Source organism: Gambusia affinis, linkage group LG05 (genome assembly GCF_019740435.1).
Source record: "Gambusia affinis linkage group LG05, SWU_Gaff_1.0, whole genome shotgun sequence".
Lineage (NCBI taxonomy): Eukaryota > Metazoa > Chordata > Actinopteri > Cyprinodontiformes > Poeciliidae > Gambusia > Gambusia affinis.
Genome location: NC_057872.1, coordinates 8,490,179 through 8,504,666, shown reverse-complemented (window position 1 = coordinate 8,504,666; position 14,488 = coordinate 8,490,179). Strand labels below are relative to the sequence as shown.

The window sequence follows — 14,488 nt, the reverse complement described above, 5'->3', positions numbered from 1 at the left end:
TCCTACAAGTTGCTTGACGTAGCCAAACCAAATCATCAACTAATTTTTCATGTGCTCTAACCGTAACGGAGGAATAGCATCACAGGAGGCCAAATATGAGTGAAAAATAGGGCCGCATGATATCAGAAAATGATGCAACGGTGACATTATTGTTGAAAACTGCAGTGACATCACTTGTGATGGATCCACATTTTCCTCTTTTCCAGCTGTGCGTCCAACACTCTGTGACCTTCAGCGTCTTGGGCGCTGTGTTCTGGCCCAGTTGTGGGCATCCACTGCACAGACATTTGACCTGACAGGCTGCAGGTCTGTTAGCAAAGTAGAAGCTCATTAGTCAAATAAAATAACCATAAATATGTTGATGGATACAAATAAACTTTCTTCTGATTGTTCTTTTAAATGTCTTTATTTCAACTTTCCTTTGTCTAGGCTTGGAAAAATGAAAAATGTCCAAGCGGCTGGTTTTTGTTTCATTTTTACAGCTTTGTTTTTGTTTAAGTTTGGTGTTTGTCTTACTTCATGGACAACTTAGAAGTCAATAACAAGTAAGCTGTTTGGCGGTGAGTAGCAACATGTGGGGCAGGGGCAGCCCGGCATTAGTATGTACAGCTGGAGAAAACTCCCACTTTTCCTTTGGTATTCCACTGACAGGATTTTAACGCTACAAAGGAAAGTTTCAGCGGTTTTGAAACTGTAACTTTTTAAAACCTTGATACCGATAATCGGTATGCGTCTTCGGCCAAGCCACATAATGGCAAATTGGGACATTTTGGTCTGCTAGTTAGCTCACTTTAAAGGTCTGATGTGTGATTTTTTTTTAATTGATTGTCATTTATGAGGGTAACTACAGCTTATATAAGCCACTGGAGACAGTGACACAGTCTTAAATATTTTCACTTAATAATCTAGAAGGATATAAGCCGCTTTCATTTCATGGTTAAATACCAATGTCCTTATATGAATGCAGGCCCGAGCCCAAGAGGAATTATTTTTTCCAACTAGTCAGTCCTGTCCTCATGCAGCCAGGGACTAAATTAGATGTTTTTATTTGACAGACCGAGCTTAAGACAGGAAAAAAAAAAAAAAAAAGAGTGCATGGAAAATCCAGGATTATAGGTAAAGAATCGGCAGGGTTGAGTTTCGCAAAAAAAAAGAAAAAAAAAAAAAGTTGAAGTTTTAAGTTTGTGAGTTGATTAGATACTTTAATGAAAGTGCTTAGTGTCTTAACGTCCAGACTGCAACAGGCTGCTTTTCACCTTAATAGAACAATAATATTGCTTCAGGGTGGTGATATCTTCATATTGTATCTTGAGCAAACATCATCAGGTAATCATATTAGGGTTGGACAAATCGCCCTCTGGGGAAGCTCCTGGCATGTGTGTGTGGAAAGAGGGAAGAAAGAGCAGAACCGTCATCTGACCGTGACCTATTAGTCTTTAGCAGATTGTTTTGACTACCAGGCCGGCCTGAAGGCGACCCCCTCCTCCTGTTTGGATTGAACCAGTTCAGATCCAGCCTCAGCAGCTTCCAAGCTGTCACCGATTGCTCGCGACGAGACGCGGGACGATTCGTCTAATGACTCCGTACTGATTTGATGTAATTTTGGTAAATTGGCTAATTTCAATGCCCAGGTTTTTAAGTGAAATTCTTGATGTATCCTCTTTCTCCAACGCAGAGTACTTTTCCTTCCACTGATAAATGCCTGCAATTTTCCACAGCGCTTTCCAGCAAACACCGGAGAGCGCGGCTGCACTTGTGTCTCGCAGCTGTTGGTTTGATGGTTTGTGTTGGGAAAGTGAGTACGATAACAGGAGTGCTCCAGTTTGGCCGCAGTTTCCCAGGCTGTGTTAAATTCATTCTCACAAAAAATAAAAAATAAAAAATTAACATTTTTGGCTAAAATCCCATGACGCCCACTGACTTACTCTTAGTTTTGAAGTGCGCATTGCTGGATTACGCCACAATCCAAGGAGTTTATAAGGTCTGAGAGTTAAAAGCTGAACCACGTTTTACCCTTTGACCCTTGATTAAGCCTTCAACACAGGGCAGAAACTGCTAGGGGTAAAATTGCACATCTGATGCTCTCAAACTGAGAGAGTTTTTCAGGTGCAGCAGAGTTATTTATGCAGAGTCACTAGAATAATAAAGAACAGAGATAATAAAAACCCTAAATAAAGACTAGTAGTAAAAAAATGATCTCCCATAAAAAATAAAAAATAAATCACATTCAAACGAAACTAACACATGACAGAAATGGACGGATAAAGCGATGTTTGACCTTTACGGCTAAGCTGCAGAAAGCGGTAACTTTTTCCATCTGTATTTCAAGAAGCCAAGTGCATTGAAACTAAATGCTGCTTCTTGTGCAACATCCTCAGGTTTGTCTTGACCATCTTATTGTCTAAAGCCGGTTCCCTGGGCTAGACTTTTAACGAGGCCTGTGTGAGGAATTGACTAGATGAGACAGGATGAAAGGGCAGCATCTGAGCTTTAGGTGTTTCCTGAAGATCTCTCAAGTGCAGAACGAGGTTCAGGCACTCAAGTTTAGCAAATCTTTATAAATTGACTTTCTTGTCTGTTTTAGTTAAAAAAGATTTTTTTTTAGCGTATTATTCTATTGTATCTAAAAAGAAAATGATCATCGACATATTGTGAAAGCCTCAGGATGAAAATTAAACTTTTGTTTTCAGTGGGGCATTTTTTAGCAGCAAACAAAACTCTGAAGTTAATGTCATGAAAAGGTCACGTGAAGTAGCTGCTCTTCTGAAACGTAAATTCCTGCACACAAAACGCCAACCTCTAATCTACTAACGACGCTCATCTCTGTCCAGCTGGAGGACGGATCGTCAATAATCGTTTCGGCGTGTCCTCGCGCTCGCCCCAGTCAGTGGGAGGACCGATTCCTGTCCAAATCCTGTGATTTCATCCTCCGATTACCACCTGATACCCGTCCAAACACCTACCCACCGTTGCTGATGTCAGTCACATGGACTTTTCCAAACACCTACACCTTGTGCTCCGTCTGAAACAAAGGAAATGTGTTACAGGTGTTGAGAAGGAGGCCAAGCTGGGAGTCGGAGAAGGTTAGCTGAGATGACATGAGAAAGGAAAAAGAGCAAGGCGTAATAAAAAAATAAATAAAAAAATCTCCCAAACTTTTTTTTTGGCAGAAAATACGAAAAACTCACCCAAATTGAATTTGGATGAGTCAATGAGAACAGATTTCGATTAGCAAACATTTGTCAACAGCCAGGGATTAGGTCTTAACAGCATTAGATCAGATGTCATTAATTTTCGAGACACGGCAAAGACTGAATACGTTGCAAATCACTCAGAAAATAACCTCATTTAACAGCCTTTGAGCTGGGCTGGGCGGTGGACGGCCGGCGCGGCCAGCAGGGGAGAGGTTAGGTGAGGAGGGAAAAAGTGATGTTATTTTCCTGGCCAGATAGAGAAAGGCTCCTCACCAGCCAGGAAATCAGGGCTCCTCTGTTCCGATACCACAGATAAATGAGGAATATATCGTCTTACGCTGCGCTTATAAATCAGCTCATGATGTCATCGTTCAGCCTGCGATCGAATTAAGCAAAACACGTGTTGCTCCCCGCCGCCGCAGCTGATGTTGCCTTGCTACTGTGTGGAATGTGTTTGTGAGTTTACTGCAGCCAGTCGGGGCTAATTTGCTTTCTCGGCAACCAGAAATGCTTGCAAAACCACACTGATTGCAGAAAACCAGATTCTGTTGCCGCAGCAGGCGGTAAAGTTGTCTGAAGTGGAAGTTCGTGACCCCGATCGGTCACGACGCCGGAGGCTGACGTAAGCGGCAGAAATGTGAAAAAAATAAATAAATTCCCCGCATTTTCTGGTGTCGCCTTCTCAATATTGTCATCATTACATCCAAGCTGAACGCTCCTGACGATCTGACACCGTGTTTTCTTTCTGTCGCAGAACAAAGACAGAGACAGGAAGACGAGCATCCGAAGCTAACGCCGAGGGCACAAACCACACGGACAAAATGTTCACGACTCTGACGGGGCTTCATGTGATTTTTATTACAACCACTGCAGCTTGAAGACTTACCAGACCTGTGATGCGTTTTAAAGACTTTTGAAGGATTTATGTAGCACTTCCACTTCCTTTACAAGGAACTTTTTAATGTTTCCTTTTTCTATTACTTTATGCGAACTCTTTTGTTTTACAGTGAGGCATCGTGAACAAGACTTTCCATGGATTTTCACCAGCGTATCAAGACTGTAGAGAAAAAGTAAAAACACAGTACTTCTAAAAAAAAAAAAAAAAAAAAAAGAAATATGGCACATGATCTCTCCAAACCCACAAATTTGTATTCATTAAAAGTTGTCTTCTTAAAATGTAAGCTGATATAAAAACAAAATGTATATTTATGTAACATAACAATATATAATGAAACTGTGTTATTTAACAGACTTGTGGCATTTTTTTGATATTGTTTTTCAGTGCAGACTTTGGTTTCTGACTCAGTTTGTAGCATCGCAGAGAACATGCTGGAACTATGGCAGTAATGGTTACTTCGAATATTCATCCCTGAAAGTGGAAAATAACTCGAGCTGACCAATAAAATGTTTGTAAATCTGGGCGTAAATCATATTTTTCTGAGCATACTGTATTTTCAAATCTTGTCCCAGTAATTGCCGGTTCCAACCAATAAAGCTTATAAAGTTTCCATTTTGAATTTATGATGGCACGCAGATGTTTTCTAAAACCAAATTGTGGGTTTTTTAGGGGATACTTTCGCTGCTACGGGAGACACAAGAGCCAACGAAAGCCTTTTACAAGAGCAAATTTGAGGCATAATTATCTGAAACAAACAGAATCGATGCTTTTATTTTTACATTTCATTTTAGATTTCCCTTTCATGTCAAGCTTCTTATGTGAAAACAGATCTCATCTGGATGGTTTTTTTTTATTTTTTTTTGGGGGGGGGGGGTTGCTGCTCTTTGCCTTGGCCAAAATGATCTTGATAAAGCGGTATTTGCTTTTTTTAAAAAATAAAGGTTGAAATAAGAAAGCCTAAAGAGGAAATTTAAAAAAACAAAAAGCAAGATCCAGAAGTGGAGTAACAGACGAGCACAGGAGCAGGGGTGGGAGGAAGGGTTGAAGTGGGCTGCAAAATTGCATCTGCAGGTATGGCTACTTGGACATCTGCCTTTGTCCCTTTGCTGTCCTCTTCTTTACCTTTCCACATGCTTGTTCTCTTTTCTCCTCCTCTGCTCTTCCTCTTTTCTCCCTGGAGTGCCACTGGCCAAAATCTGGTTGGTGATGGCTTTCCAGTGTGTGCATCCTGACCGTGCTTACCTTCCCATAACCTTGTCTGTCCATCTTTCCAGCCTCTTCTCTGACACGAGAAACAGCATTATTATTGTATTGTTTCCTTTCCATTCTTTTGAATTTGGCTTTGTGAAAATAAACAGGATGCTCTTTACATTTTCTTAATTGTTCTGTTTAGATGATCTCGGGGAAAGACGAAGCCTTTCATCCGTGCAGACCTTCGTCTGATGACTGGAGAGAACAAGATGGTGCCTCTCGTCTAACTGTGGTTGGAAATTGAAAGGTGAAGAAACGCCCACATGCAGAGGTCAGCTGACGTCTAAAGAGGTTTTTAAAGGCGGTAGGGTCGGTGTTCACCGGACGGGCTAACCGTCCGGTCAAATCCGGTAAATTTAGCATTTAGCTAAATGCTAAATTTAAGCATTTAGCATAAATTTGGAGTGAATAGTTCAAAATGTCAACATAAATAACTAAAGTAAACTAAATAAATACTATGACTGGCTGATGGACAATACACATTACTGATGTTTGGAGGGTTGAGACTGCATGTTTACATGCACTGTTTAATAAAAGAAACAAGAGTAGCAAGTTTTTTTCACTGTCTCACATTAAATTACACTACATTTCCATGATTTAAAAAAAAAAATTTTCTTTGTATTAAGAGGTTTACATACAGTTTCTGTCTGGTTGGACTGGGTCAAACATTTTTTTGCCTTTGCGTGTTGCTTTGACTTTTTTTTTTTTTTGTCGTGATGCCATGCATTGTGCGAAATGTTTCCTCATGCAGCAAGTCGCCTCCTTGAGACGACGTTGCCACCACAACTGGGATTGTCTTCTCAGGCTTGCAACACTATTCCGCTTCTCCTCCAAATATAACAAAGGACATTATGCTCAAATGCCTTCATTTTTCTTAAATAAACCACAGGACTTCTCTCTATGTTGTTAAATGCACTTAAAAACCATAAGGAGGCTTTTCATGCTGCTTTCTAATAATGATTACTTCCATTCTGAGTTCATATCGGTTTGGTCAGCATTTCTACAAGGTTTTTTTTATTCTATTTAATGGTTGACTCGCACATTTTGCAACCAAAGATGTTCTCTCTTTTGGACACAGAGCATGTCTTTGTACTTGCATGCAATTGTCCGAACAAATGAACGTGGTACTTTGAGGTATCTGGACTTTGTGCTCAAGAACGAAGCAGACTTGTAGAAGTCCACGTTACTGCCCTGATATCTAGGTCAATTTATTTTTGTTTTTTTAATGATTTCGTAATTGGAAACAATGTGTTTGAGGTGTTGTCTTTAGAAACAGGAAATATTCTCCCGTCATCCGGGCATTTAGGAAATGGAAATAGCTCAAATAATCCTAACTCACCAATAATTTTTAGTTAGGACAGTGGGTAAAATTTCTTAAAATCAAAGAAGCTGTTTGAGTTTGTATTGACTTTTTTCTGCAACGTGGCAAGTGTAGGTGAAAAAGGCCAAATAAAAGTAAAAAAAAAATAAAACCTGAATCAGAAAAAAAAATACTGAAGGAAACAAAACAGATTCATTTTGAGTTCTTTAAACTTAGTGCCAATGTTTTTCCTGAGGGGACACCGCAGACGTCCCATCAGCCATTACAACCTGATTCACAAAGGTAATAGAAGTGAATGAAAAAAAATAGTTATATACTCAAAAAACAACAACTAATAATATGTCATTAATACTAATAGCATTTCTGGCAATATTTAGAGAGTTTTGGAAAAGCAGTTTCAGAGAAAACCCAAGCTAAAGATAGTTGTGAGGTCTGGAGAATCACTTGTATTACAGATAAAATGCAGTTCTGGCTCGTCATGCTTGAACTAGCCTCACACTCAAGTGCCGGAGCTGTTTTCCTTCCCAAAGAGACAGAACATAGGAAAATAAAGGGCAAAATCTCAGGACACTTTGGCCGTTATTGGCCCATGCAGTGCGTCGGATCGCATGGAAATGTTTTGATTAGTGTTGTGAATTTACTTTAAAATGTTGTTTTTTTTCTTATTATTGCCCCCTGATCATTTGAGAGCTAAATATTTTTTGAAAAAGAAAGTATCAGCTTTAAAAAATAAAAATAAAAAAATGCAGTGTGTCTAGTGTGTCCTAATGGCTTCTGGTCCAGTTAGTCTGAGAGTCTGATCTCTCTAGCAGGCCGTCTGTCTGAACAGTTGTGAGTGGGGGGAAAAAAGGAACCGGTTCCTCCCACACAGATCAGATCAGGTTCCCCCTACGCCTACACTCACATAATCTTGAACACACACAGACGACCATTTACGCAACTCGTGAGCCAATGAACTTGTGCACAAATAGATGAGCACACTTTATGAATGGACGTGCACACATTTGCATGCGCTCACACTCATCTGCAGCAGGGGAGTCTGTGCTATAGCTTAGCCGTATAATGATCTCTGTATTTTACATCGATGAAGCAGATCAGCTGAGTACGCAGCCTGCTGCGGTGTGTGGAAGTGGGAGGTTTTGGACTAAAAGGTGAAGCGGAGGTTGGAGAATCAACTGCTTCTAATTATCGACGTAATGGCCTGACGAGGATGCTGCGTGCGACAGACTTTATGTCAATACAGCGAGCAAAAGTTACAGAAAAGCAGCTTTTGTCAGAGGATTTTCACACTAGCAAAAGAATCAGAAATGGAAGAATAAAAAATAAACCCACTTGGCATAAAATTTTCACTTTTGCAAAACTAGATATGAAGTTTAAAGGAAAACGTGATTAAAAAAAAAATCATCAACAGCATGGTTTTAAACATGTAATCTAGAGTAGAAATAAAAGTAACATGGATTTGATGAAGCCCACTGATTTTGGGCAAAATGTTGACCAAAAGTGAGCACAGGAAGTGGAACACATCAAACACTAACGCTTTCCATTCCATAGCAAAATCTATGATACAAAATGAAGCAGAAGGAGGTTTCTGTAAATTTTCAATGAGTAATCAATACTCCAATTTAAGATTATAAGAAGGGTTAGTAATCAGACGTTTAAGTTTATATTTTCACAAAATGATTAACTTAGCCAGTGAATACGAAAGCAGACATCTAAAATAAAAAAGTACAACTCCGATTCTCTTCTACACCCGGACAATTTAAAAGGTTTCATGTTGAAGAAATGAATGTACAAGTAGTGAGTCTCAACCAATTAAAGATCTAACACTTATCAAGAGTTTATCAGTCTCAGGAGGCTGAGCTGTCAGGACCAGAACCGTCACGATGGAACCTGAAAACAGGACCTTATTTTTGGTCCAATTTCCACAGAACCAACTTGTGTCTCCGGTTTCAGTCCGATTCTGCTCCAACTTGCTGGTATCGGAGCGCTCTCTCTGCGACTGGCAGGGCGTCAGCTTTGGCACAGGTTATAAATCTCTGTAGGTTCCTCCCTCAGGGAATCGAGTTGGATGTGAAGGAAGAACACATTTCCCTCACATCCTGATGGGAAAAACAGTCAATATTTTTTCATATTACATTACTGCACTAATCTAAGCCTCTGTCACTGGGAGCGGCGGACCAGTTGTACTTTCTGACTGCTGATTACCAATCGTTATAAAACCTGACATGACAGATCACGTTTTGGCCCTAAATATTTAAAGAAAGTCACTGATTCAGCAACAGGGGGGTGACTATTGTTATGTGCAAACATGCAGACATGACCTGGAGGACTGGGCTTTCAGTCAAACCTCTCTGACGGCAGCGAGGTTGATTTTTAGATCTTTACCGAGGAGATAAGATCGGCGGATAAGATCTGCTTCACATCTGAGTATCAACCTGTCACCCATTTGCCAAAAATAAGGAAATCGTGACTGATTTATGTCAGTGAACCCCTTCTCACTTGCATTCTAACTTTTCATATTTACTCATTTATACACTATTTGAGACAAAAGTAGTTGATAATAATTATTAGATAGGGTAGTGAAATATATTTTTTTTCTTCCAAGTGAAAGTGTCTGATTATTTTTCAGAGGTTTAAGACGCAACTGGTTTGTAGGTGCGGCTTCAAAAATGTGTAATTTTAAAGCGAATATAATTTATGAGTTTATTTTTTTGTCCAAACAGCGATTCTCCATTAGGTTCCATCTGTTTGACTGCGTATCTTTGGCGTAAAGAGTCTTCTCATATCATATGAGCCATTGTTAAATCAGTAGGTGTGTGAAAATATTGATGAATGCAGCACTTTATGGGTCGCTCCTGAAATAGCCGAAACATTCACCCCTCCATGCTGCTTGGCTTCACGGAGCATCTACCTCGGTCATCCCTCTCACGCTGCAGACCCGTAACCCGCCGAGTCGGAAACTGAAAATAAAGCCTGGAATTTCTCAAACCATCATCCACAGCTTTTATAAATAAGCAAATTATTCGGGAATAAGTGGCCAGACGGGCCCTTGGATCACATCTCAAAAACATAAACTAGTTATTTCACCATTTCTCAACTGTCAAAACATGAGAATCAGTGAAGGAGACAGAAGCACTTCCTGCTCTTTTTCCAACTCATCCATGTTCTTGCTCTCTGATGGCACCCAGCTGAATAAGGCCTATTAATTAAAGATGGATCAGTAGCAGTACTTTTCCTGAAGCATGACCTCCTGTTGACTTTGGAGCAGAAGTTTCCTCTGGTGTCCTCCTCTGCTCTGCGGCCCTGTAGGCCAACTTCCTGCTTCCACCAGAGCTGTCTCTATAAAATATAAAGAAGAAAGATATAAAAAGGTGGAGGAAAGAGCGAAATGCACCTTTAGGAACATTAGTCTTTTCAATCCACCTGAGGCCTGAGCTACACAAACACACACGCACACACGCACACACACTGCAGGAGGCTTACTGCTCCAAGTGGGAGCTCTGCTGCCGAGCTCCGGATGAAAGGAAACACTAAAACTACAACGAGGGAAAGACAGGTGGCCGGCTTGGCAGCTGCACACACACCGACACACGAATACACACAAACGCGTGCACGCACAAACTCCGTCCGCCTTAAAACCCCTGTTGTGCACACCTGTGAAAGTGCCAAATCTCGGACTGTTCAGCATTCGTCGCCCCCCCCGACACACACACACGCACACACACACCGCTACCTTTGGTCTCTCTCTTTCCCTCCGTGCATTCCCCAACAATAAATCTTCTCTCCCTCTTTCTGCCTCCGAGAGGTCCGCTGCGTAAACATTCTCCTTGCAGGCACGCAGCCTGGCTCATCCTTAATTGGTTGTTAAAAAGACATTTCCCGCTGACAAGGATACAACCTTGCAATCACAGAGCCGTGCTAGGGAGGCCTCAGTGATTATTGCATCATGGCTAAGCGTGCACACATCAATTATAATCAGACTCCAAGTAATTGCAAAAGTAACAGAAAACTGTAAAAAAAAAAAAAGTGGCTCTGTTAGGAACAAAGTAGAAAACAAAAGATTTACTGACATGCATTTTACAAGTCTTTAGAGGGTGTTTTTTTAGTCTTCATCGCTCCCTCTCCATTAATGTCCTATGAAACTTGCGTGACGAGTCGACAATCTCTTGCCTTCCAACAGCCAAGTGACCGACGAGATTTGCGCATGGGAAATTTCGAGCTCGTACACATAGACTTGCACATTCTACTGACTCGACGGGAGAAAGTTGAAATCTCGAACTGCTGTCGCTGCTACCGACAGCTTCTCACTGTCTTTTGTCGCTGCGTGTGTGTCGAGACCTTATCATCCAGTTATTTCGATGCACGATTAAGTGTTGCACACCAAGATGTAAAAATAGATTTGCAATGACATAACTTTGAAGTCACAATTGAAAATCGGAGCCAAATGTTGACACTGCGCCTGCTGAGTGATGGTCCGCCGACAATCGCAGGACATTGTGTGAAATCTTAGCAACAAAAAGAAAACAGAACATCCAATAACTCCTCGGCATGCGGCCGGTGTGCTGTTCCTTCGTTCTGATGGTGCCTTTCAGACCCAGAGACACACTGAGTGAGCGGTTCAGTCTTTTTAACTGGATCCAGGCGTTGAGAGATGCGTAACGGAGATAAGACTGAGACTGAGACAAGCCCACATATCCACAGACACATTAATGCAAGGACAGTAAGTGTTTTATCCTTTATAGGCTATTTGAATCAAGAGGCTCTCTGGGTTTTATTAGGCTCTAAGCAGGCAAGTATAAAAACTTGCTGTTGTACCGCAGTTCCCAAAGTGATTCTCTGAGCATCAGAGACAGTTATTAGGTCCCTAAATTGAAGGATAAAGTGAAATAAGGATACAGCATATTCCTGAAATGTGGGGAATTATTGCGATGGGGTTTGAAACCGAGAGGAGATCTGGCCTTTGAGAAGAGAGATTTGGGTGGGTCAAAGGTTAAGATCAGCTACACCCCACAGCAATCTGCTCCTAGGCGATAGATAGCAACTATAGTGAGAGTGAGATGGTAGGAGAAGAGAATTAGAGAGGACGCCAAGCCTTCAGTCAGCAGCAGCTTGCCAAAGAGTTGCTTTTCTTTGCCAGGTCCCTTTGCTCACCGCTATGTCCTCTCCAATAAGACCCTTGGTTTAATGCTGGAAAATTCTCTCCAAGCTGTCAATCAGCCCCTTTAATAAAAACAAAGTATAACATTGCGGTCCTACTTGCTCTCCCTTCCCCTTTGAGATTCAGAATGCAAGGTTTTGTCTGCGGAACTGTGAAAATCTCCTCCACTTTTATTAGAGGAATCCTGCTTCGACAAAAACTTTGGAAAAATCTGGCCACTCTCTGCTCCGTGTCTCCCATCTGGACAGCATTAAAGCCAACCACCTGGACCCTGACCAAACCTTAAATGAAACTGGGGGTATTACAGAAAATAACTCCAGGATCTGCCTGCGCACACAGATACACATCTCCCTCCGTTCACTCGTGTGCGAGCGAGCTCCAGACATGGTTTATGTATCTTCCTGTTTCTCTCGATTTCTATTTCATGCTTAATCAGATTTGCTCGAGGGAAACTACTCCTAGCGTCCACGATGGGATCTGATTTGACTTACTGGCTGGTTGGGTGTTTTTTCTTTTGCTCATTTGTTTGGTTAACTGACTAGCTGACGGACCAGTTGGGCGCTGACAAGCTGGCTAAGACGGCTGACAGAATGAAAGATTGACCGGCTGACTGATGAGTGACGATTACGGACGAGCTGAGTGGCAGCTGGCATCGTACCGCACGTGTAAGATTAATGAACTCTTTCTTCTACCAGCTGAACTAAGAAAACTTCTCCAAATGTTGGTTTCTGGGCCTCAGCAGACTGCAAGTCATTCAACAGCCATGTCTGCTTAATATTTTTACATCAGTGCTCATTGTAGGATATGAACCCTGACGCTAAAGCCATCAATAATACAGTAGGCCCACGCAGCGTGATGCGGACCTGTTTTTGACCTGGCAGATCAGTCCGCTTTTCCTTCTGATACATAATCTGAAGACGGGGAAAAAAATAAAATAAAATCTCTTGGAAAAGAGAACATCATTTTAGGTGGGTGCCATCCAGTAAGACTGAAACCGAATCCCACGGACCTTTCCCCTCCGTCTCCTCATCGGGTTTCATGAACGTGCGCAAGCAAAACGTTCAAATAAATGACATGAACCTAAAAATAAAGAGTGGGTCAGTAAAAATCCAACATCTGACTATAAATATGTGGCTTTCTAATGTCACTCAGTGGATGTCCAAACTATTGGAGCTGATCAGTGGCCGGCTTGCAGGCCACAGCACAGAGTCTGATATATGTTCCTTGAGGTTAAATTGGTATTGCAAAGGCTCCACTTCGAGCTGGTTAAATAAATAACTGCATACCTCCGATCAGTGTGAAGCGTTTGTCTATTTAATCTGAAAAGTAGGCTTTGCACAAAAAACTGGTAATTGGCTGTGGGAGGCAAACAGCGGTTTCCGTTTTTCGACATTATTATTGGTGAGGAGAGACTTGTAAAACATTGTCAGTCAAAAATGTGGGAAAAGGAGAAAATTGTTCCCTGAAAAATTATGAGAAAAACACTGCACACCACTGTCATGGTCTTCACAGAGTTTGAACAGAGTTGGAGGAACCGCACACTGCGATGTCGCAGTATGTTTTTCAATCGCCTAAAACCGAATAAAATAAAAATTTAATTCCTTGAAGTACTTTAAAGGGTGAGCAAAGACATTTGAGAGTCGAGATTGGCTATAGTTCTTTTTCACTTCCCCATTAAGTTAAAGAAATAAAATCTGATAAACAGGCAACATTTGAACGTCTTCAATGAAAAGTTCATTCAGATAGTGTTGATTGTGTTGTTGGTGTTGAGAGTTTTAATCATTTTTAATTTTTCATGTAAGATCGTGTTTTTTTTTTTTATGAGTTTTAATGTTGATTTTATTCTGAAAATGTTACTGCTATCATGATTGGACTGGATTGCATAAAAAAAAAAAAGTATTTATGATAAATAAAATAACCTTACCACTTTTGTTAAAAAGTACTTTATTCAGAGCAATGACTTTTTTCTTTTTACTGAGCTCCAATTAAACCACTGAAACCTTTCAGAGCAATTTTACCATTAATTTTGATAATGTATGTTTAAAATAATATTGTAAGGATAATAATTCATAATTTATTGCATTTTAGTCTGAAATCTCTTATTTTTGTTAACAAAAATTTAAGCACGTTTGATTGACTGCAGCTGGGATCGGGTCGTTTGCCCTCACACACTTACAGACTCCAGTCTTTGCCTCTTATCTCACTAACAGATTTTATGTGCCAACTCACCGGCCATTTGCTCGCAGCTACGCTGCAGACTGGCGCAAACCTTCCCCGACTCAGAATCGGCTGTGAAACCGGGCAACCAATCCTATTGCGTCTCCCCGGTGTAAGGCTTTCCTTTTGACCTTCACTTACACTTTGATTCAGAGCTCCAAACAGAAGCACTAACTATGCTTCAAGAGTTTCTTGCGGCACACATTTCTTGCCTGTTACAAGAAATAAAAAAGCAGAAGGACATTGTAAATCTAGTAAGATTTTTTTTGGTACTGTAGATGAAACTTTGGCAGTCAAATCAGAAAAGCTAGTCCAAGGCCCCTTTAAGAATGCTGTGTGACTTAAAAGATTCAGACTAAACAGGGATTTTTTTATTTTTTTATTTTTTTGCCAGGTGTTGGCAAAGTTTTCTGGCCTGGAATAAGAATGTAGCACGCTACCCGTCACAC

At 40.9% G+C, this 14,488-nt stretch overlaps 1 protein-coding gene across 1 annotated transcript in view; it reads left to right on the top strand.

The window, feature by feature from the left end:
* The window catches only part of LOC122831538 (basic helix-loop-helix transcription factor scleraxis-like), a 34,117-nt gene extending 29,795 nt beyond the window's left edge, over positions 1 to 4,322 (top strand). The window contains exon 5 of the mRNA XM_044117811.1: positions 3,949 to 4,322. Within this exon, the coding sequence (XP_043973746.1) occupies positions 3,949 to 3,987 (39 nt within the window). The 3' untranslated portion in view covers positions 3,988 to 4,322. The remainder of the gene's footprint in view (positions 1 to 3,948) is intronic.
* The last annotated feature ends 10,166 nt before the right edge of the window (positions 4,323 to 14,488 follow it).